At 34.0% G+C, this 24,227-nt stretch overlaps 1 protein-coding gene across 7 annotated transcripts; it reads left to right on the top strand.

Annotated features, from left to right (window-relative positions):
* On the top strand, positions 1–24,033 carry LOC132034124 (TMV resistance protein N-like). Of its 7 annotated transcripts, none has more exons than XR_009408955.1 (5): positions 1–326; positions 660–745; positions 9,013–9,162; positions 15,839–16,973; positions 23,775–24,033. XR_009408955.1 is itself a non-coding variant. In XM_059424375.1 (4 exons), exons 1-4 carry the CDS (start codon positions 253–255, stop codon positions 16,108–16,110), a joined length of 582 nt encoding a protein of 193 aa, XP_059280358.1. In that variant the 5' UTR covers positions 1–252; the 3' UTR covers positions 16,111–17,489. The 7 variants fall into 7 exon arrangements, 3 of the variants coding, with proteins under 3 accessions (XP_059280358.1, XP_059280359.1, XP_059280360.1); XR_009408952.1 differs by lacking the exon at positions 23,775–24,033 and adding an exon at positions 17,624–18,102 and having other exon boundaries at positions 15,839–17,301; XR_009408954.1 differs by lacking the exon at positions 23,775–24,033 and adding an exon at positions 17,209–17,489 and having other exon boundaries at positions 15,839–17,050.
* The last annotated feature ends 194 nt before the right edge of the window (positions 24,034–24,227 follow it).

Genomic DNA, 24,227 nt, shown 5'->3' with positions numbered 1-24,227 from the left:
AGGGTATGTGCCTATGACTTGAGCCAAAACAGAATTCAATCAGTAGGAAAATCTCAGTAGCATCACTGGCTTGTACTTTTAGCTGTCCATTGCGTACATATGATAATGGATTTTAGCCAAGTGAATTGCAGGGTATTATAGTCATTTTCCCTCGGTGCATATATACTCATCGTGACCATTGGATTCCTACAATCAGAATCAAACACAAAATCTCCATCTCCAGATCTGTTTTTCCCCAGCTCAGTTGAAGGAATGCATAAGGTGCAAAGATGGAGGACTGCCCTTACTCAATTGGCCAATCTGAAAGGCTGTGATATCCTCAATAGGTGAGTTTAAAAAACACTATAATCGGTATAATTTAATGCTTCCATTGGTTTGTTAAAAACACTTTCAAATTGGTTAAACAGGATCAACACTAAATTTGAGCTAACATGGCTGGAAAATTTAATTAATTAATAAAAAATTTATGTTGATGTTAGACAGGTTTATTTTTGTATATTTCAAAGGACAGGTTATAGGTGTCTTATCAATTGGGAGGCATTATTCCTCAATGACCTTGTCCCCTATCAGATTTATGTGCTTAGTCCTTTATCAGGTTTATGCCTATCAATAGTACAGAGTACTTCTAATTCGTATCAACAATCTTCTCATTGTTGTAGGGTTGAATCAGAGAGCATTAAGCTGATTGTCGGCCAAATTTCTTCATTATGCAAGCCACTTTTATCATCGCCCCAACATGTTGTGGGTATAGATACTCATTTGGAGCAAGTGAAATCTCTGCTATGGATGGAAATTAATGACATTCAAATTGTTGGTATCTTGGGTATTGGAGGAGTAGGAAAGACGACAGTTGTGAGAGTCGTTTTGATGAGCTCTCTAATCAATTTGAAGCTTCTTGCTTCCTTGCGGATGTTAAAGAATACAAATATAGAATGCACTCTTTGCAGGGGATATTGGTTGGTTTGGTAAAGGTAGTAGATTTATCATAACTAAATCATAGCAAGTAGACTTCATTGTAAGAAGGTTCTAATTGTTCTTGATGACATAGATCAAAGAAGGTTCTAACTGTGCTTGATGACATAGATCATATAGACCATTTGGATTATTTTGCAGGGAATCTCGGTTGGTTTGGTAATGACAGTAGAATTATCATAACAACATCATAGCATGTAGAATTCGTTTTAAGAAGGTATTAATTGTGCTTGATGACATAGATCATATAGACCATTTGGAATACTTTGCAGGAGATCCTAGTTGGTTTGGTAACAGCAGTAGAATTCATAACAACTAAAGACAAGCATTTGATAGGGAAGAATGATACAGTTTATGAAGTGACTATACTAGCTCCATGAAGTTGTTCTGGTGTTTTGAGAAGCTCTCAATGGAAGTAGTAAAAATAATGCTGGAGGTGGTGCTTTCATTAGCCCTGAAAGTGTGGGGGTTCTTTCTTGCGTAGGAAAGACATAGCTGCATGGAGAAGTGCTCTAGAGCAAATGAAGAATAACTTTGGATCAGAAATTGTTAGACAGCTCCAAATAAGCTATGATGGATTGGAGCAAGAGATATTTCTAGATATAGTATGTTTCTCTCGAGGGTATGATGAATATTATGTCATAAATATCCTTGAGAGTTGTGGATTTGAACTTACTATCGGTTTGAGTGTCCTAATTGGAAAATCTCTTGTGTTCGTCTCTGAAGAATATACAATTGAAATGCATGAAAATTGTCTGTCTTGCTCTTGGAGAATATATAATTGAAATGCATGATTCGATAAAAAGATATGATGAGTATGATGTGTTCAATGCTTTTTTAACTAATGCTTCCTTAGCATAAATCCTATTTCAGTGTATCCTCTCCCTGTAACGTGCCGTCTCCACTTCTCCACTTCTAATTCCCTGTCTCAGTGAGTGTTGACCATGGTGCATCCAGGTATAGAGATCCCAATTTGGGGTAACCATAGGGGATTCCATGGAAATGAGCTAGTGGTCAGGTTGCCTAAAAATTGGTATGTAAATGGTAACTTCTTCGGATTTTCTTTATATGTTGCTGTAGAAGCTCATATGGAACCATGGTAGAATCGATACGCTTATCTAATGATAATGAGTCAGAGAAGCTGAGCAAGAAACTTGAATTATACTCCCTTCCAGAGTGTAATTCAGAATTTGGAATACAGTTATTGTTCATACGTCTTGCTAGTTTATGGGATGGACATAAGGCAAGTGGAAAAACAGCAAATGACTATCTTAAGTTCTCTACCTTTGAAGTAATGAATGAGTTTGGATATCCTTTGTTGTATAAGGAGTCAATTGGGCCTGCTGGGACAGCTTGGAAGGAACGTGAGGCAGAAATGGTGGAAAACAATCCCTGCATGCATTTGGTTTGCAATATGGAAAGAAGGAATTCAAGACGGTTTGAAGATAAGATGAGTTGTTCTCTTCTGTCGTTTTTGGTTTAAGGAAGAATTAGTAGTAGAAAAAGAATTTCCTTTTTGTTGGACTCTGAACTGTAATTCTGTAAACATGGATTCCAGCAGTCTTTGTGCTGAAGTTTTTCAATAATATTGTCACTGTTACCATTCTCGAAAAAGAAATTTTCCATCATTTTTGCTGCTGTTCCCTTTCCCTTTCCCTTTCACTTCTTCAGAAAATTGCTTTTAGCTCATCATATGTTAGTGCCAATTATTCTTAACTGGAATGGGGAATAGTCATTGATCAAGAGTTTTCTTTTCCTTCTACACAAGGTTCAGAATTTCTTTTAGAACTAATGCAAACTTAAACAATTTTTACCCTATTTTAATTTATTGTTCTTGTTTCATTCATTTACTTCCCCCCATTCTTTTGTTCTGGAGATTGCTTTTTAAGTTAGTTTCAGCAGAACATAGTGCAGTATTTGTATTTTTATTTTTTGACAAGGAAAAATCATAGTGGAGTTATGACACGCTAGGCAATTCATGCTTCTTGCAATACTACTGCTTCCTCAACTTTACTAACTTTGCTCCTTTCTTTGGGAGTCATAAGTGTTGTTCATCTTTCTCGTGATTGCTTGTTCTGTTTTATGCAAATTGGAAGTTGGTTCCACTTTGCAACAAGTATTTATGCCATTCAGACGATGAAAATTCCAACCACTTGTTCTTTCTAATAGTTCAATACTGCAAGAGATATATTAGGCTCAAGAATATATTATTATGCTGCCTCACATTCAAAGCTACAGTTGGTTGTGTATATATACACAAGGAAGTATACAACACTTAGGAGTTCTAATTACAATCAACTACTGCTAGCCTAACCTTTGTCGGGTGAAGTACCAGTTGGTGCAGGACATGGTCTAATACTTTCATTGTCCAGTAGAGTAGCTAGAGGCATCTGGAATGTGTTCTTGAACTTTTTCGATTGTAGTGGGTTACGCATTACAGCTAAAGAGAAGCTTTAATTAGCTGTAGCTATTGGAAGAAAATCCAACAATCTGAGACCAGATTCTATAGCAGCTCATGCATTTATTTTGTCATTTCTAACACCTTGAGCTCAGTATTGTATCTTAACAATAACTTCAATTAGATAGCTAGAATTTTTGACCAATATCATCCCTATTGTTTCACCCTAACTTCCACTACATCCTGATGCTATTCCACTTAACAGGCAACCTCCCTTGAGTTTTTCAAACTTAACTGAAAAAACCTCCCTCTCTTAACTTCTCCATCTTTTCCTAACCCCAAAGAGCTTACTTAGGTATGCTTCTGCAACCTCCCCTGGCGTCTTTTCCTGCTGTCCTTTTGGCAAAACCCTCTGCCACCCAACGACACATAAGATAAATCACCTTTGTAATTATTTTGAAGTACAACTGTACAAGAGCCAAGAGTGAACTTTTTTTGGGAGAAGAAGTTGTCAGAGTGTTGTATATTTTACGTCGTTCAGCAATTGTTTCTGTTCTTTAGAGAGCTTGTGGTAATTTCAAAAAAAGAAAAAGAAAAGAGAGAGAGAGAGAGAGAGAAGGATACAACAAAAGGTCTGTTAGAAAAAGATGAAAAATTTAACAGAGGGGTGTTTTTGGTTATGTTTGAGAAACGTAAAAGGATGTTGCCTGTTAAGTGGGATCACATAAGGATGTAGTGGAAGTTAGGGTGAAACAATTCAATTTCAAAAAAGTTAGGGTGAAAGAAACAATGGGGATGCTATTGGTAAAAAACTCTATATCACTATCTATCCAAAGCTGTTTTTTTTGGGTACCCTATGGAGTGGTTGGTCCAAACGCACACACAACTATACTTGATCAGCAAGTAATGAAGAGTATCGTTCCCTTGAGGACTTGTCGCTTAACTTTCGTTCAGATTATATAGTTAAAAAGTATTAATCCAAGAAAATTTGGAGAATGTATTTTCTCCTCAATTTAGGAGAAATAGGTTTTCTTAGAGTTGAAGTTGTACAAAACGCCTCGTTGAATCGGTACAAGGCAAATTTGTAATAAATGGTGTGAATCTTTTGAAGAAAAATATACTACATGTTTTATTTAAGTATTTAATTTGGAATATTAAAGAGAATGTAAATGGATTGAATTCACATTTTAACCTTTAAAGTGCTTCTTTTTGTTTTCCTTTTAAATGTGGTCTCATCTTCAACGTCCAAGTATTTTGAAGAAATACAGAATATCCTTTTGGATAGACAATTGGCATGTCAATAGAGTAAAGATATTGGGGTATAGAAATTGGGATTTTGTCCCGACAAGCTTCAAAAATTGACATTCTGCACTACTGTCCTTTTAGTTTTTGCAATTCGGCAGGTGATTCTGGTTCCGGATGCTCGATATCAAAGATGAGCTCGAAATTTTTTATGGTGGGTGAGGCATGTCATGTCATAGTTGTATGAGGATTTCATTAATTAACAAGTGTACATTTTGGGTCCCACTCCATATTACTTCTCCTTCTCTCTTTACCCACCCCATAACTTACACCAAGAATCCTTGATTACTCATCTCCATTTGCCTAAAGCTTAACAAAACATAACTTTTTATGTTATTTAGCTTGTTAACACGGGTCATTTAATTGCACAAATTTAAAAACACACTAATACATTGAAAGAAGTATTAATTTCCTGAAAATTGTATTTTCGCAGTTAATTAATGAAAGTCATTTGAAAGGAAAAAGGATAATGACAAGAATAAAAATATTGAATTACTCTTAAGTATAAGTTATATCTGAGCAAGAATAAACATCCACTAAAGTAACCTTCCAGTCATTATGCAAACGCAGTGCATCGAAGTGTCATTGTACGCAGATGCAGATGCAGATGCAGCTTTCTAATGTTGAGTTCCTTTTAACTCAGTATGTTTTACGCAAAGTATAAATTTATATGTAAGAATCAACTAAAAGATTACAACAAATAGTAGATAAAACCCATAATTTTAAATATATAATGAGTTCAATACTAAGAACCTTAAAAGTGAACGCATAAAACTTAAATCTTATATGCACCTCTGACTATCAAACATCAAACGGAGAAGACGAATATATGCATGAAAATTAAAAATAAATAAATTGGTGAACAGAAAAAATCCTTGACCAAAACCGATCTAGATGGAGCATCTTTCACATACCCGTTTCAATTTAATGCCAAGCTTCATTTATCGAAAGTTAAGTTAATTAATTTCCGAAACTAAATTAGATTAGATCAACTCAATATTTTAAGATTAAAATTTAAATATTCAAAAGCTTTACAAAAAGTACTACTCCATAAGTTGCAATTTTTTTCATCTTAATATGATGAAAACATACATTCTAAAATATTTTTCAAAGTTCACATAATTTAAATCTTGAAACACAAAATATTTCACATAAATTGAAGTGAAAGGTGTATGTTTTTTTTATTTTTTATATAGGCGTTTATGACTTCTTTTCATTTCAGGATCATGGAAACAGTGCCAAAACTTACGTAATTAGTTGTCAGGATCCCGGTGTGATCTTTCCTTTGTTTTTTTTGGGGAGAGTATTTGATGAATTTAAGTGTCTTTGAAAAATGATGAAATTACTAAGAAAACGAATTAATTTTACAGTGTAAGAATGTTAGAAATAGAAGAGGTAGGCCAGAAATTATAAGGACTTTCAGTGAAAAGAAATCACTGAAATATTAAGGTAGGAAGAAAAAAGTTTGTTTGAGTAAATAAGTAAAGCATCTACTGAAAAATTGCTTATAGTATAAAGTTTATTAGCCTATTAGAGATTAATTAAATATTGCTTAAAAAGTATATAAATTATTTAAAAGTATTTATAAAAACTAATATATTGTATACACATAATTATAAAAATTATGTATAAAATTTGTCGGTTCGGTTCGGTTTTTTCTTCAGTTTGCTTTTAGTAAAACCAAAACCAAATCAAATATTATCGATTTTTAAAAATTCAAAACCAAACCTAACCTAAGTAGATATCGGTTTATTTAATCGGTTTGATTTTGATTTTCGGTTTGGATCGCTTTTTAACCAAACCGTGAACACCCCTAGTTAGAGCTTAAAACTTTATACATTCAATTATGAATTTATTGAAATTGTATTATCTTTCTTTTAATGTCTAAGTACTGAAGTATGCATATCTTTGAGATTTAAAATCTAAATAATTTTGTTAATTATTTATAACATTAAAAAATAAAAAATTAGATTTTATGCATTTTTTTTTTTGCCTATAAGTGCCAACTATTATTTAAATGACAAATGCTGTTATAGGTGTATAACAACAATTCTCTATAACAACTAAAAAATTTCAGACTCAGCGATGCTGTTATAGAGAGGTTTGACTGTAATAACTTGTGTAACCACCAGCTGTTATAATGAGATGGATATGAACTCTCTACTCTTAATAAGAGGTTTTGTGTTTGAGTCTCAGGAATGTAAAAATATGGATACTTTGCTTATCTTACAAGGCATGAATTCCGATTAATCAGGACTCCATTCCAGCTATCGAACCCGAATACCATATGAAAAAAATAATAGAAAATGTAACTTGTATAGACAATATGTTTCATAATATGTCTAATAATTAAGTAGTAATTTTTGGGTCTGAAGTTTCGCTTTGACACGTCGAACTTCTTATGTACGTCTAAAGTTTAGATAAATTATTTTGTGAAATTTGCTTGCACAAGAAATATGCAAAATTTCAGATAACCTTTGTTACTTTGGACGTTGATTTTTATAACTTTGGTTGCACATGTTAGAATGGACGTAACTTCGAAATCATAATTGTTTTTCTCGTCATTTATTTACTACTTTCATTAGAATACAACTCCGAAAGTTAAGTAGGAAAATATTTCTTTCACCTATAAAATTTTCACATTTAAGAAAAGTAACAAGTCTTCGAATTTTACCGTACATAAATTTAACTACAATTCGAAGTTGGTACTGGTTAAAAGTGAGATAATAAAAATGATCCAAAAGATTTTCACCCAACAGGGTTAGAGGGTGGATAGCATTCCATTTTGCATAAGGAAAAAAACAAGACTTAATTGATTTTTGATTGAATTACAATGAAATCAAGTCATCGTGCATCAGTTATCACTAAAAAGAACATTAATCAAAAAGCTATCTTTTTTCAATGTTTGGTACATATTTTACAATCTCCAACATTGCGTTGAGTAATGTTTCAGTTAATTTTTTATTTTGTTGAAATATTTTTAGATATTCTGTTAAAGGCTAACAATTTTTTTGATGGATGAAAACTTCTTCAACCATATCATAAAAGAAAAACAGAAGGCTTACTACATCTTCTCGGAGGGTTCAGGTGATACCGGGCTCAATTGGAGGGTCCAAATGGATTTCACGGACACGTTCGAGGGTCTGCGTACATTTTATTGGGCGGATTGCCCTACAAAAGCAACTGGTCTTTAATTTTTGCCCCTCAAATTGGTGATCTTTAATTTTGCCCTTCGCGCAATACGAGGTTAGGTTCGAATAAAAATTTCGGTAAAAGAAAAAAAAAAAAAAGAAGAGGAATTTCGCAAGGCAGAGGTTTGGATTTGCATGCAAAACTCTACCTCAGGCAGAATTTTGAATGTAAAACTCTCCCTGTAGGCAGAGTTTTCAAACTCTGCTTCACATGCAAAACTCTCGCTTTTCGCAGGAGGGGTTTTGCGTTCAGAATATAAGTGCTACTTGCTTATAGCGTTTTTGGCATCAAGACAAAATTCTACCTGATCAGGTAGAGTTTGACTACAAACTCTACCTTAATATTTTTATTTTTTATTATTGATTGAGCGGGAGTTCGAATGCAATACCAAAAGGTTCTAACGAAGAACAAAAATAAAAGACCACTAATTTAATGGCCAAAAATTAAAGACCACCCAAAGTAAGATCATTCCTGCGAATTGCCCGTCTGCATATGACGAGAGCCAAAATAGAATTCAATCAGTAGGAAAATCTCAACAGCATCACTGGCTTGTACTTTTAGCTGTCCATTGCGTACATATGATAATGGATTTTAGCCCAGTGAATTGCAGGGTATTATAGTCATTTTCCCTCGGTGCATATATACTCATCGTGACCATTGGATTCCTACAATCAGAATCAAACACAAAATCTCCATCTCCAGATCTGTTTTCCCCAGCTCAGTTGAAGGAATGCATAAGGTGCAAAGATGGAGGGCTGCCCTTACTCAATTGGCCAATCTGAAAGGCTGTGATATCCTCAATAGGTGAGTTTAAAAAACACTATAATCGGTATAATTTAATGCTTCCATTGGTTTGTTAAAAACACTTTCAAATTGGTTAAACAGGATCAACACTAAATTTGAGCTAACATGGCTGGAAAATATAATTAATTAATAAAAAATTTATGTTGATGTTAGACAGGTTTATTTTTGTATATTTCAAAGGACAGGTTATAGGTGTCTTATCAATTGGGAGGCATTATTCCTCAATGACCTTGTCCCCTATCAGATTTATGTGCTTAGTCCTTTATCAGATTTATGCCTACCAATAGTACAGAGTACTTCTAATTCGTATGAACAATCTTCTCATTGTTGTAGGGTTGAATCAGCGAGCATTAAGCTGATTGTCGGCCAAATTTCTTCATTATGCAAGCCACTTTTATCATCACCCCAAGATGAATCAGAGAACATTAAGCTGATTGTCTGCCAAATTTCTTCATTATGCAAGCCACTTTTATCATCACCCCAAGATGTTGTGGGTATAGATACTCATTTGGAGCAAGTGAAATCTCTGCTATGGATGGAAATTAATGACATACGAATTGTTGGTACCTTGGGTATTGGAGGAGTAGGAAAGACGACAGTTCTAAGAGCCGTTTTGATGAGCTCTCTAATCAATTTGAATCTTTTTGTTTCCTTGCGGATGTTAATGGTAAGGGTAGCAGAATTATCATAACTACATCATAGCAAGTAAACTTTATTTTAAGAAGGTTCTAATTGTGCTTGATGACATAGATCAAAGAAGGTTCTAACTGTGCTCAATGACATAGATCATATAAACCAATTCGATTACTTTGCAGGAGATCTTGGTTGGCTTGGTAATGACAGTAAGATTATCATAACATCATAGCAAATAGACTTCGTTTTAAGAAATTTGTAATTGTGCTTGATGACATAGATCATATAGACCATTTGGAATACTTTGAAGGAGATCCTAGTTGGTTTGGTAACAACAGTAGAATTTATAACAACTAAAGACAAGCAATTGGTAAGTGACTACACTAGCTAACCATGAAGTTGTTCTCTTGTTCAATCAACACGCTTTCAAGAAAAAGTTCCAGATAAGTGTTTTGAAGTAGCAAAAATCATGCTAGAGGCGGTGCTTTCTTTAGCCCGGAAAGTGTGGGGTTGCTTTCTTGTAGGAAAGACATAACTGCATGGAGAAGTGCTATAGAGCGATGATGAATAACTTTGGATAAGAAATTGTTAGACAACTCAAAATAAGCTTTGATGGATTGGAGCAAGAGATATTTCTAGATATAGTATGTTTTTCTCGAGGGTATGATGAATATTACATCATAAATATCCTTGAGAGTTGTGGATTTGAACTTACTATCAGATTGAGTGTCCTAATTGAAAAATCTCTTGTGTTCGTCTCTGAAGAATATACAATTGAAATGCATGATTTGATAAAATGATATGGGTAAATGTCTTGTTACTATGAAAAATGATCCCGGAACATAGCATACAACGGCGCGTTGAAGATTTGGACTTAGCAAATTTCAAGATGCTTAAAGAGCTTCCAGAACTTCCACCAAAAATAGCTACCGTGAATGTAAATTTTAAGGTGGCTCTGAAAAGTATCCAGAATTTGGTGGCCAGCTACAACAAATCACAGCTTGTATTATTTACACCCATGTATGATGAGTATGATGTGTTCAATGCTTCTTTAACTAATGATTCCTTAGCACAAATCCTATTTCAGTGTATCTTCTCCCTGCAACATGCCATCCCCACTTCTAATTCCTTGTCTGTCTCAGAGAGTGTTCACCATGGTGCATCCTGGTATAGAGATCCCAATTTGGTTCAACCATAGGGGACTCCGTGGAAATGAGCTAGTGGTCAGGTTGCGTAAAAATTGGTACGTAAATGGTAACTTCTTCGGATTTTCTCTATGTTGCTGTAGAAGCTCATATGAAACTCATATGAAACCACGGTAGAATTGATACACTTATCTAATGATGATGAGTCGGAGAAGCTGAGCAAGAAACTTGAATTATACTCTCTTCCAGAGTGTAATTCAGAATTTGTAGTACAGTTAATCTTCATGCGTCTTGCTAGTTTATGGGGATGGACATAAGGCAAATGGAAAAACACCAAATGACTATGAGCATCTTATGTTCTCTACCTTTGAAGTAATGAATGAGTTTGGATATCCTTTGTTGTATAAGGAATCAATTGGGCCAGCTGGGACGGCTTGGTAAGGAATGTGAGGCAGAAATGGTCGAAAACAATCCGTGCGTGCATTTTGTTGTCAATATGGAACGAAAGGAATGCAAGATGGTTTGAGGATAGTGGTAGCCGTGTTCAGAAAATTAAGATGAGTTGTCTTCTTATGTTGTTTTTGTGTAAAGAAGACTTAGTTGAAGATGCAGAATCTACATTTTGCATCATAGGAGCCATGTAGAAGAATAAGAATTTTCTTTTTGTTGGTCTATGAACTGTAAATATGGATTCCTGCAGTCTTTCTGATGAAGTTTTTCAATAATATTGTCACTGTTACCATTCTCAAAAAAGAAATCTTCTATCATTTTTGGTGCTTTTCCCTCTCCCTTTCACTTCTTCAGTAAATTGCTTTTAACTCATCATATGTTAGTTCCCAGTATTCTTAACTGGAAAGGGGAATATTCATTGATCTGTACCCTGTTTTAGTTTATTGTTTCATTCATTTACCTTCTACACAAGGTTCAGAATTTCTCTTAGAACTAATGCAACCTTAAACAATTTGTACCCTGTTTTAGTTTATTGTTTCATTCATTTACCTTTCCCGCATTCTTTTGTTCTAGAGATTGCTTTGTTAATTTAGTTTCAGCATGAAAACATGGTGCAATATTTCTATTTTTATTACTCCCTCTGGATCAAAAAAAAGAGAGTCTCTTGTAATTCTACTCTTCAAGAAAAAAAAAATGCAAATTGACTAAACTATCCTTAATTAAATAGGCTTTGGGATTTGATCACATAACACTTAATAGGGGCAAATCTGAAAAGATAAGGTTAATTGTTTTTTGATTTAATAAGTGAGACACTTTTTTTACGCAAGAAAAAATGGCTAAGTGAACACTTTTTTTATCCGGAGGGAGTATTTGATAAGGAAAAATCATAGTGGAATTGTGGCATGCTAGGTAATTCATGCTTCTTGCAATACTACTGCTTCCTCTATTATACTTCCTCTGTCCCAATTTGTGTGATACACTTTCCTATTTAGTTCGTTCAAAAAAAAAAGATATATTTCCTTATTTGGGAACAATTCAATTTTAAACTTTACCTTTTATGCTTAACGAGATGATCTATAACCACATAAATATCTTTGATTCGTTTTAGACCACCAGATCTAAAAGTCTTCATTTTTTCTTAAACTTCGTGCCAGTCAAACGAAGAAGTGTTGTTCATCTTTCTCGTGATTGCTTGTTCTGTTTCATGCAAATTGGAAGTTCTTTCCACTTTGCAACAAGTGTTATTTATGCCGTTCAGACTATGCGAAGTCCAACCACTTGTTCTTTCATTGTCCGGTAGAGTAGCTAGAGGCATCTTGAATGTGTTCTTGAACCTTTTCGGTTGCAGTGGGATATGCATTACCGTTAAAGGGAAGCTTTAATTAGCTGTAGCTATTGGAAAGTGCAGAAAATGCTACAATCTAAGACCAGATTCAATAGCAGCTTCTTCAATCATTTATTTTGCCATTTTTAACACCTTGAGCTCAGTGTTTTATCTTAACAATAACTTCAATTAGATAGCTATCAAGTTTTTGACCAATATCATCCCTATTGATTCACCCTAACTTTCACTGCATACTTATGCTATCCCACTTAACAGACAACATCCCGTAAGTTTTTCAAACTTAACCAAAAAACATCTCTTTGTTAACTTCTCCAAACTTCTTATGCTTATGTTTGAGTATAGACAAAATTGTTTGAAGTTTGCTTGCACAAGTAATATGCCAAAATATTTGCTAAATTTTGTTACTTTGGAAGCTAATTTTTGTAACTTCAGTAGCTTATGCCGGAAGTTGATTCTCAAGTGGTTGACTTTTTATAAATTTCGGATATGGATGAAATGGTGGTCTCAAAATCGGCTATCTGTGCATTTGCACTGAGTTTTAGAGCTCTCTCTCAAAAAGAATATCATTCCCAAAGTTTGAATATGATGACTGATTTAATTAAAAGTAGAGGAATCTTAACCATTCTACTAAGTCAATGGAAAACAAAATATGGAACGAAGAACCTATTTATTGGGTAAAAGTTTCTAGTTTTTCGCACCACTTTTGAATTATTATGGTTTTATAGCAAACAAAAAAAGGACATAACGTTGAAACCACAAAATATTTTACTTGCCATTTATTTACTACTTTAATTAGAATACTGCTCTTAAAAGTTAAATAGGAAGCATTTTCTTACTTATAAAATTTACTAAATTAAGAAAAGTAGCAAGTCTTCGAATTTATCGCCGTACATAAATTTAACTCCACTTTATATTTAGTCCTGATTAAAAGTGAGATAATAGACGCAAAAGATTATAACACAATAGAGGGAGACGGTGAAACTATGAAAGCTTTCCAATATGCATAAGGAAGAAAGAGCCCAATAAAATAATGAAGTGACTTTTTACCATTATTCATAAACCACACTGAAGTTAAGTCATTGTGCATGTATCATCATCGCGAACACAAAATTTATCAATGATTACTTTTTTCCTATGTTTCCATACATATTTTACAATCTACAACTTTGTGTTGAGTAATCTTTCAATTAATTTTTTATTTTGTAGAATTACTTTTTGATATTTAGTCTGTTATAAAGACTGACAAATATTTTGCTAGATGAAAACTTCTTCAACCATGGTAGAGAAACACAATTCAATCACTAGGAAAATTTCAATAGCTTCATTAGCTTGTACTTTTAGCTGTCTACTGCGTACATATTATAGTGGATTTTAGGCAAGTGAATTGTAGGGTATTATTGTCATTCCCTCGTTCATATATAATCATCATCACCATTGATTTCTAGTAGGTGTTTGGCCGCGAAAACAAAATATTTTTTCCTTTGTTTGAAATTTTGAAGTTGGAGTTGAAGATGGAGTTGTGTCTGATTATAATTTTTGCAAAGAATATTTGGTTATTTGAATATATTGAACATGAAAACAGGGTTTTAGTGTTTATAAATTTCATGTATAATGAAACATTGATTTTCAAATAAAGTAAAAAAAAATTGAAATATTCTGATGGCCAAACGGGTCCCTAGAATTAGAATCAAACACAATTCTCCGTCTCCAGATCTGTTCTTCCCTAATCTTCAAACCCCAGCTCACTCATATTTAAATTGTGGCCTGATAAAAAGATGTATTTGCTTGAGAGAAATCAACCCAAATTATAGACCAACTATCCAATTCTACAAAACCCACAAAACCTTAATCGAAGACATACAAAATTGTAAAGTAGCAGTTGTCCTCCACGGAAATGCAGAGGTAAATCATGGCTAGAGGTGACCGATTCGGTTATTTGCCCGAATCGATCCTACTTCACATCCTCTCAATGTTGTGGGAAGAAAAACAAGTTGTGAAAACCAACTTATTATCCAGGCAATGGAGGAATCTTTTTTTTTGTCAGTTCCCGCTATCACTCGATTTCAAATTCCCCATTAGTGACACCAAAGAGTCCACTCTTGATTACCTAGCTTCCGTGTCTTGCGAGAAAATCCGAAAATTTAGGGTGTGATGGCTTAGGTACGAGGAGCGTTATGCTAAAGATGTTGATTTATGACTATAGTTTGCTACTAAAGCTGAAGAATTTTCACTTGAACTTTGTACAAATGACAAAAGATACGAGTTTCCTCAATTTGCATATAAGAATGCCTCCTTGAGGAATTGGTTTTAGGGTACTGCCAATTGAACCCTTCTAGCAACGTTAACTAGATTAGTCTCGTTTCTCTTTCATTTGGCTGCCTGAAATTGAGAGAGGGTGCCTGAAATTGGATAACTTTTGTTACTTTGGATGTTGATTTTATAAATTTTGTCGCATATGTCGTAAGTTGATTATGAAGTGATTGAACTTCATTTTTTTTTTTTATAAGTTTCAAATATGTCTCAAATAGTGGTCTCATAATCGATTATCTGTGCATTTGCCCGAGTTTTAGAGCTCCCTCTCAAAGAGAATATCATTCACAAAATTCTAATATGATATATCTGGTTAAAGGTGGAAGAACCTTTACCATTTCACCAAACTTCTCAGTGGAATAAGAAATATTAGATGACGATTTATGTAAAAGTTTCCAGTATTTTGCACCACCCTTGAATTATTACGATTTTATAGCAAATGAACAATGGACATAATTTCGAAACCAGAATTTTTTTTTCTCGTCATTTATTTACTACTTTCATTAGCAAATAGGAAATATTAATGGACATAATTTTGAAACCAGAATTTTTTTCTCGTCATTTATTTACTACTTTCCCCTACCCCCTATGTAATAAAAACAATTTAAAAAAAAATAGGAAATATTTAACTCTGTAGGAAACAGAATTCAATCAGTGGGAAAATCTCAGTAGCATCACTGGCTTGTACTTTTAGCTGTCCATTGCGTACATATGATAATGGATTTTAGCCAAGTGAATTGCAGGGTATTATAGTCATTTTCCCTCGGTGCATATATACTCATCGTGGCCATTGGATTCCTACAATCAGAATCAAACACAAAGTCTCCATCTCCAGATCTGTTTTTCCCCAGCTCAGTTGAAGGAATGCATAAGGTGCAAAGATGGAGGACTGCCCTTACTCAATTGGCCAATCTGAAAGGCTGTGATATCCTCAATAGGTGAGTTTAAAAACACTATAATCGGTATAATTTAATGCTTCCATTGGTTTGTTAAAAACACTTTCAAATTGGTTAAACAGGATCAACACTAAATTTGAGCTAACATGGCTGGAAAATATAATTAATTAATAAAAAATTTATGTTGATGTTAGACAGGTTTATTTTTGTATATTTCAAAGGACAGATTATATGTGTCTTATCAATTGGGAGGCATAATTCCTCAATGACCTTGTCCTCCATCATATTTATGTGCTTAGTCCTTTATCAGATTTATGCATACCAATAGTACAGAATACTTCTAATTCTTCTTCGTATCAACAATCTTCTCATTGTTGTAGGGTTGAATCAGAGAGCATTAAGCTGATTGTCGGCCAAATTCCTTCATTATGCAAGCCACTTTTATCATCACCCCAAGATGTTGTGGGTATAGGAACTCATTTGGAGCAAGTGAAATCTCTGCTATGGATGGAAATTAATGACATTCGAATTGTTGGTATCTTGGGTATTGGAGGAGTAGGAAAGACGACAGTTATAAGAGCTGTTTTGATGAGCTCTCTAATCAATTTGAAGCTTCTTGTTTCCTTGCGGATGTTAATGATAACGGAAGCAGAGTTATCGTAACTACATCATAGCAAGTAGACTTCATTTTAAGAAGGTTCTAATTGTGCTTGATGACATAGATCAAAGAAGGTTCTAACTGTGCTTGATGACATAGATCATATAGACCATTTGGATTACTTTGCAGGGAATCTTGGTTGGTTTGGTAATAACAGTAGGATTATCATAACAACATAGCAAACAGACTTCGTTTTAAGAAAGTTCTAATTGTGCTTGATGACATACATCATATAGACCATTTGAAATACTTTGACGGAGATCCTAGTTGATTTGGTAACGGTAGTAGAATTTATAACAACTAAAGACAAGCAATTAGTAAGTGACTACTCTAGCTAACCATGAAGTTGTTCTATTGGTCAATCAACACGCTTTGAAGAAAAAGTTCCAGATAAGTGTTTTGAGAAGCTCTCATTGGAAGTAGTAAAAATCATGCTAGAGGCTGTGCTTTCTTTAGCCCTGAAAGTGTGGGGGTGCTTTCTTGTAGGAAAGACATAACCGCATGGAGAAGTGCTATAGAGCGATGACAAATAACTTTGGATCAGAAATTGTTACGCAACTCAAAATAAGCTATGATGGATTGGAGCAAGAGATATTTCTAGATATGGTATGTTTCTCTCGAGGGTATGATGAATATTACATCATAAATATCCTTGAGAGTTGTCGATTTGAACTTACTATCGGATTGAGTGTCCTAATTGAAAAATCTCTTGTGTTCGTCTCTGAAGAATATACAATGAAATGCATGATTTGATAAAAAGTTATGGGTAAATATCTTGCTACTATGAAAAATGATGCCGAAACATAGCATACTACGGCGCATTGAAGATTTGAACTTAGCAAATTGCAAGATGCTTAAAGAGCTTCCAGTATTTCCACCAAAAATAGCTACCGTGAATGTAAATTTTAAGGTGGCTCTGAAAAGTATTCAGAATTTGGTGGCCAGGTACAAGAAATCACAGCTTGTATTATTTACACCCATGTATGATGAGTATGATGTGTTCAATGCTTTTTTAACTAATGATTCCTTAGCACAAATCCTATTTCAGTGTATCTTCTCCCTGCAACATGCCGTCTCCACTTCTAATTCCTTGTCTGTCTCAGAGAGTGTTCACCATGGTGCATCCTGGTATAGAGATCCCAATTTGGTTCAACCATAGGGGACTCCGCTGAAATGAGCTGGTTGCATAAAAATTGGTATGTAAATGGTAACTTCTTCGGATTTTCTATATGTTGCTGTAGAAGCTCATATGAAACCACGGTAGAATTGATCCACTTATCTAATGATGATGAGTTGGAGAAGCTGAGCAAGAAACTTGAATTATACTCTCTTCCAGAGTGTAATTCAGAATTTGGAGTACAGTTTTTCTTCATACGTCTTGCTAAGTTTTTCTTCATACGTCTTGCTACTTTATGGGAATGGACATAAGGCAAATGGATAAACACCAAATGTCTATGAGCATCTTATGTTCTCTACCTTTGAAGTAATGAATGAGTTTGGATATCCTTTGTTGTATAGGGAATCAATTGGGCCAGCTGGGACAGCTTGGTAAGGAATATGAGGCAGAAATGGTGGAAGACAATCCCTGCGTGCATTTTGTTGTCAATAGGGAATGAACGGAATTCAAGACGGTTTGAGGATAGTGGTAGCTGTATTCAGAAAAATAAGATGATTTGTCTTCTTCTGTTGTTTTTGTGTAAAGAAGAATTAGTTGATGATGCAGAATCTACACTTGGCATCATAGGAGCCTTGTAGAAGAACAAGAATTTTCTTTTTGTTGGTCAGTGAACTGTAAACATGGATTCCTGCAGTCTTTCTGATGAAATTTTTCAATAATATTGTCACTGTTACCATTCTCGAAAAAAGAAATTTTTTTGTGCTTTTCCTTTCCAGTGATCAATTGAAAAGGAAAGAGAAGGTTTTACGTTGTTTTGGTGCATTTTACGGGGACGAAGGAAAATTGTAAAGTTCATTATAGATTTTTCTTTTCAGCAAAATTCTCATAATCGCATAGCTCTTGTTGATGTCATCCTATATATTATTTTCTCTTTACTTTTTGGTTATGGTTTTTATTTTTACCATATTAATATTTTCAATTGCAATCCGCTAAGTTCTCAAAGCAGTTCGATGGATGTAGTAAATGGCTGTGACTTAAGTAGGAAGATGCCTTTTGGGAGGATTTACTGCATGCATAATTTCTCTGTTGTTTTTTCCCCTTCATTTAGGAGAGATGGGTTTTCTGGGAGTTGTAGTACAAAACGCCTTGCTGTATCGGTACAAGGCAAAGTTCAGCAGGTACAGTTACCGAATGGTGTTTAATCTTTTGAAGAAAAATATACTATGGATTTTATTTAATAATTTAATTTGCATTAATAAAGAGAAGGTAAATGGATTGAATTCACATTTTAACCTTTGAAGTGCCTCTTTTTTTTCCCTTTCAAATTTGGTCTCATCTTCAACGTCCAACTACTTTAGGATGAAATGGAGAATGCCCTTTCGGATAGACGGTTGACACACCTTAATTGAGTGAAGATATTGGGGTATAGAACTTGTGTTTTTTGCCCAAAGAGATTCAATATTTTGACATTCAGCACTAGAGTTTATGGTGTTCGGGATTTTTTTTTTTTTTTTTTTGGATAATGTTGGAAAAACAAGTGGCATTCTTATTTATCTTTTGTATTTGGTACGTAAGTAAAATATATCATTCTAAAAGTGTTTTATATATAATCTAGACAAATGCTATGGCTGGTGGTAGGGGTGTGGGGTGGTGGGAATTGGGGTTACGGGGTTGGGGATGAAGATGAGGTGTGTTGGAGGGTGGAGAGGACACGATCAATATGAAATGCTATTTGTGGAAATTGTTTTACTTACTTTTACTAAGAAAATCATTTTTAAAGAACTTGTTTTCCTAGAAAAAATATTTTCCAAAAATTTTGACCAACCAACATGAAAAACTTGAAAAAAAATTCTGGAAAATAGTCCTCCATACTGGACACACACACACCCTTATTTTCTTCAATTCGGCATATTCAATCGTCTTCTTCTTCAGTGAATTCATCTACAATTTTTTCCAAAAGTAATTTTGATGATTGATTTCACTTCTATTTCTTGGATATGTTTCTGAGTTTCTTTTGGAATTTATATTTGGGTGTTTTTGTCGAATTTGTTGAGTTCACAATTCAACTTCAGTAATATATACACTTGGGAATGCAATAACTAATTTATATTGTTCCAACCTAACATATTGACTAGTCGTAGTCAAACTGTGCTTGGTCAATAAAAATTGTTTCATTCCTAGAGAATTCAATTTCAATTGCTATATTAGACAATGTTAATAATTAAGTAATACTTGTGTGGTTATCAAAGATTGTGGTGGAATGAATATGATCCTTTCACTCTTAACTAGAGATTTCGAATCGAACCTTCAAATTGCATTAAAGTTGTCGAGTACGAAATAAATGAAAGACCACTAATTATTGCAATTGGGGAACTTATAAGGGATATATTGCTTAAGAAACGTAACGGAAACGTAGCTCTAAACCATAATCTAAGAAAAGATAATGTTACTAGTTCATATTTTTGCCGGATGATAATGTAGAAGGAAAATGCACGAAATATAGCATACACATAGGCAAATCAGAAAAAAGTTACATGAAAAAAATCCTGATAAGGGAGCGCATTTCATAACTTACAAGGCATAAATTCTAAATTAGTCGGGGCTCCAATGAGGATATAGGATTCCGAAATCCGTATGGAAAATAATAATAATAAAAAAAGTAACTTTTATAGACAATATGTTTGATAATATGTCTACTAATTAAGTAGTAACTTCGGGTTTGACAAGTCAAACTTTTTATGTGTAAGTCTGAAATATAGATAAAATTGTCTGAAGTTTGCTTCCACAGCAAAATTTTGGATAACCTTTGTTACTTTGGACGTTGATTTTTATAAATTTGATCGCATATGCCGTAAGTTGATTATGAAGTGATTGAACTTATTATTATTATTATTATTTATAAATTTCAAATATGTCTCAAATAGTGGTCTCAAAATCGGTTATATGAGCATTCACACTGAGTTTTAGAGGTCCCTCTCAAAGAGAATATCATTCACAAAATTCTAATATGATATATCTGGTTAAAGGTGGAAGAACCTTTATCATTTCACCAAACCTCTTCGTGGAATAACAAATATTAGACGACCATTTGCATAAAAGTTTCCCGTATTTTGCACCACCTTTGAATTATTACGATTTTATAGCAAATGAACAAGGGGCATAATTTCGAAACCACAATTTTTTTTCTTGTCATTTATTTACTAGTTTCATTAGAATTATAGAGTTAAATAGGAAATAATTTCTTTCACATATAAAATTCCCACATTTAAGAAAAGTATCTTCGAATTTAGTACATAAATTTAACTACAATTTGAATTTGGTTCGGGTTAAAAATAAGACAATAAAAATGATCTGAAAGATTTTCACACGACAGAGGCAGAGGGTGGATAACATTCCAGTTAGCATAAGGAAAAAACAAGACTAAATTGATTTTTGATTGAATTACAATGAAATCAAGTCACCGTGCAACTGTTATCACTAAACAAAAAAATTAATCAAATGTTATCTTTTATCAATGTTTCATACATATTTTACTATCTCCAACTTTGCGTTGAGTAATGTTTCAGATGATTTTTTTATTTTGTAGAAATACTTTTAGATATTCTGTTAAAGGCAAAAAACTTTTTTGCTAGATGAAAACTTCTTCAACCATATCATAAAACAAAAACAGAAGATTTAAGCCATACGCAAACCCTCGAACTTGTAAATGAAATCCACTTGGACTCTTTAATTGAGCCCCATACAATCTGAAACCTCCAAGAGGACCTTGATTGTATCATTTAGACACAATTTGTTGAGGTGGCAAGTGCATGCATACATTTGCTCTTAAGTGCGTGAACCAAATAAAAATATTAATATTCTATTCTTTTTCAGTTTGAAAATTTGTGGCTTAAATAAATAATTAAGTAAGTAAAAAAATTAACTAAAAAAAAAAAAAAACAATTCTACACCCGTCCCCCCGCTTCAGCCACCACCAACCGTTTCCTCTTTCTTCTTCTTCCTCCACCAGCCATCTGTCGTCCTCTCACCCCCAGCCATTTCTTTTCCTTCTTAACAATTTGAGATTAGTTAATAAATATTGAACACAATATGTAGGTTAATGCAGTGATTGTTGTAATGTTATGGAAGTTAATCGACACCCGCGAACCATGCTGACATTGACGGTGAAAGAGAGAGATTGCACCCATATCATATATCAATTTACAATTCTAACTATATTATTCTTTCTTCGTTTTAAATAAGGTTAGTGAGTTTCTATTTTAGTTTGAGTTTAAGTGGAGTCGTTGGTGAGATGTAATTGACGATGTTTGGGAGGTGATAGAAAAATTTCTGACGGAAATGGTGGATGGACGACAGCCAAGCATTTTAACTCCAATGACCCATACTTCTTCTCTGTTTCTTTAGATTCAATAGCTACCAAATCTGATTTTGTGAATACCTAATCAAATGTATGAATGGAAATGGAGATTTGTGGTGGTGGCAGGGTGGCTCAAACATGGAAGATGGAGAAGAAAGGGAATTTGTTTTTTGAAAAATAATAAATAAGAAAGAAAATATTATATGAACTTTTTTTAAAAATTTATTTAAGTTAAACCCACGTGTCTCTGTTTTATTAGTTGTTTTGGCGTATGAATGGCACACACATTTTGTATTTTTGGTTCTGACATAAACATCTTATTAGAGGATCAGATTTGTGTTCAAGTGGTCTGTGACTTAAGCCATTCAATCAGTAGGAAAATCTCAGTAGCATCACTGGCTTGTACTTTTAGCTGTCCATTACGTACATATGATAATGGATTTTAGCCAAGTGAATTGCAGGGTATCATAGTCATTTTCCCTCGGTGCATATATACTCATCATGACCATTGGATTCCTACAATCAGAATCAAACACAATATCTCCATCTCCAGATCTGTTTTTTCCCCAGCTCAGTTGAAGGAATGCATAAGGTGCAAAGATGGAGGAGTGCCCTTACTCAATTGGCCAATCTGAAAGGCTGTGATATCCTCAATAGGTGAGTTTTTAAAACACTATAAGTGGTATAATTTAATGTTTCCATTGGTTTGTTAAAAACACTTTCAAATTGGTTAAACAGGATAACCCTAAACTTGAGCTAACATGGCTGGAAAATTTAATTAATTAATAAATTTTTTTTTTTGATGTTAGACAGGTTTATTTTTGTATATTTCAAAGGACAGGTTATATGTGTCTTATCAATTGGGAGGCATAATTCCTCAATGACCTTGTCCTCTTATCATATTTATGTGCTTAGTCCTTTATCAGATTTATGCCTACCAATGGTACAGAATACTTCTAATTCTTGTAATTCTAATTCGTATCAACAATCTTCTCATTGTTGTAGGGTTGAATCAGAGAGCATTAAGCTGATTGTCGGCCAAATTTCTTTATTATGCAAGCCAATTTTATCATCACCCCAAGATGTTGTGGGTATAGATACTCATTTGGAGCAAGTGAAATCTCTGCTTTGGATGGAAATTAATGACATTCGAATTGTTGGTATCCTGGGTATTGGAGGAGTAGGAAAGACGACTGTTGTGAGAGCCGTTTTGATTAGCTCTCTAATCAATTTGAAGCTTCTTGTTTCCTTGTGGATGTTAAAGAGTACAAATATAGAATGCACTCTTTGCAGGGGATATTGGTTGGTTTGGTAAAGGTAGTAGATTTATCATACTAAATCATAGCAAGTAGACTTCATTGTAAGAAGGTTCTAATTGTGCTTGATGACATAGATCAAAGAAGGTTCTAACTGTGCTTGATGACATAGATCATATAGACCATTTAGATTACTTTGCAGGGAATCTTGGTTGGTTTGGTAATGGCAGTAGAATTATCATAACAACATCATAGCACGTAGACTTCATTTTAAGAAGGTATTAATTGTGCTTGATGACATAGATCATATAGATCATTTGGAATACTTAGCAGGAGATCCTAGTTGGTTTGGTAACGGCAGTAGAATTCATAACAACTAAAGACAAGCATTTGATAGGGAAGAATGATGCAATTTATGAAGTGACTATACTAGCTAACCATGAAGTTGTTCTGTTGTTCAATCAACACACTTGCAAGAAAAAGTTCCAGATAAGTGTTTTGAGAACCTCTCATTGGAAGTAGTAAAAATAATGCTAGAGGTGGTGCTTTCATTAGCCGTGAAAGTGTGGGGGTGCTTTCTTGCGTAGGAAAGACATAGCTCTTTTGGATTGGAGCAAGAGATATTTCCAGATATAGTATGTTTCTCTCGAGGGTATGATGAATATTACATCATAAATATCCTTGAGAGTTGTGGATTTGAACTTACTATCAGATTGAGTGTCCTAATTTAAAGATCTCCTGTGAAGAATATACAATTGAAATGCATGAAAAATCTCTCATGTCCTGCTCTGGAGAATATACATTTGAAATGCATGATTTGATAAAAAGCTATGGGAAAATATCTTGTTAATGTGAAAAATGATCCCGGAGAACATAGCATACTATGGCGCGTTGAAGAATTGGACTTAGCAAATTGCAAGATGGTTAAAAAGCTTCCAGAACTTCCACCAAAAATAGCTACCGTGAATGCAAATTGAAACATTGCTCTGAAAAGTATTCAGTATTTGGTAGCCAAGTGCAAGAAATTACAGCTTGTATTATTTACACCCATGTATGATGAGTATGATGTGTTCAATACCTTTTTAACTTCTGATTCCTTGTCTCGGAGAATGTTCACCATGGTGCATCCTGGTATAGTGATCCCAATTTGGTTCAACCATGGTGAATTCTGTGGAAATGAGCCAGTGGTTTTTTTTTTTTTTTTAAAAGGCACAAGAAATGTAATTCTTCGGATTTTCTATATGTTGCTGTAGAAGCTCATATGGAACCACGGTAGAATTGATACACTTATCTAATGATGATGAGTCAGAGAAGCTGAGCAAGAAACTTGAATTATACTTCCTTCCAAAGTGTAATTCAGAATTTGGAGTACATTTTTTCTTCACACCTCTT

The sequence above is a fragment of the Lycium ferocissimum genome, chromosome 10, assembly GCF_029784015.1.
Source record: "Lycium ferocissimum isolate CSIRO_LF1 chromosome 10, AGI_CSIRO_Lferr_CH_V1, whole genome shotgun sequence".
NCBI classification, from domain to species: domain Eukaryota; kingdom Viridiplantae; phylum Streptophyta; class Magnoliopsida; order Solanales; family Solanaceae; genus Lycium; species Lycium ferocissimum.
Note: the sequence above shows the minus strand (reverse complement) of the source record. Positions and strands in the feature narration are given on the sequence as shown.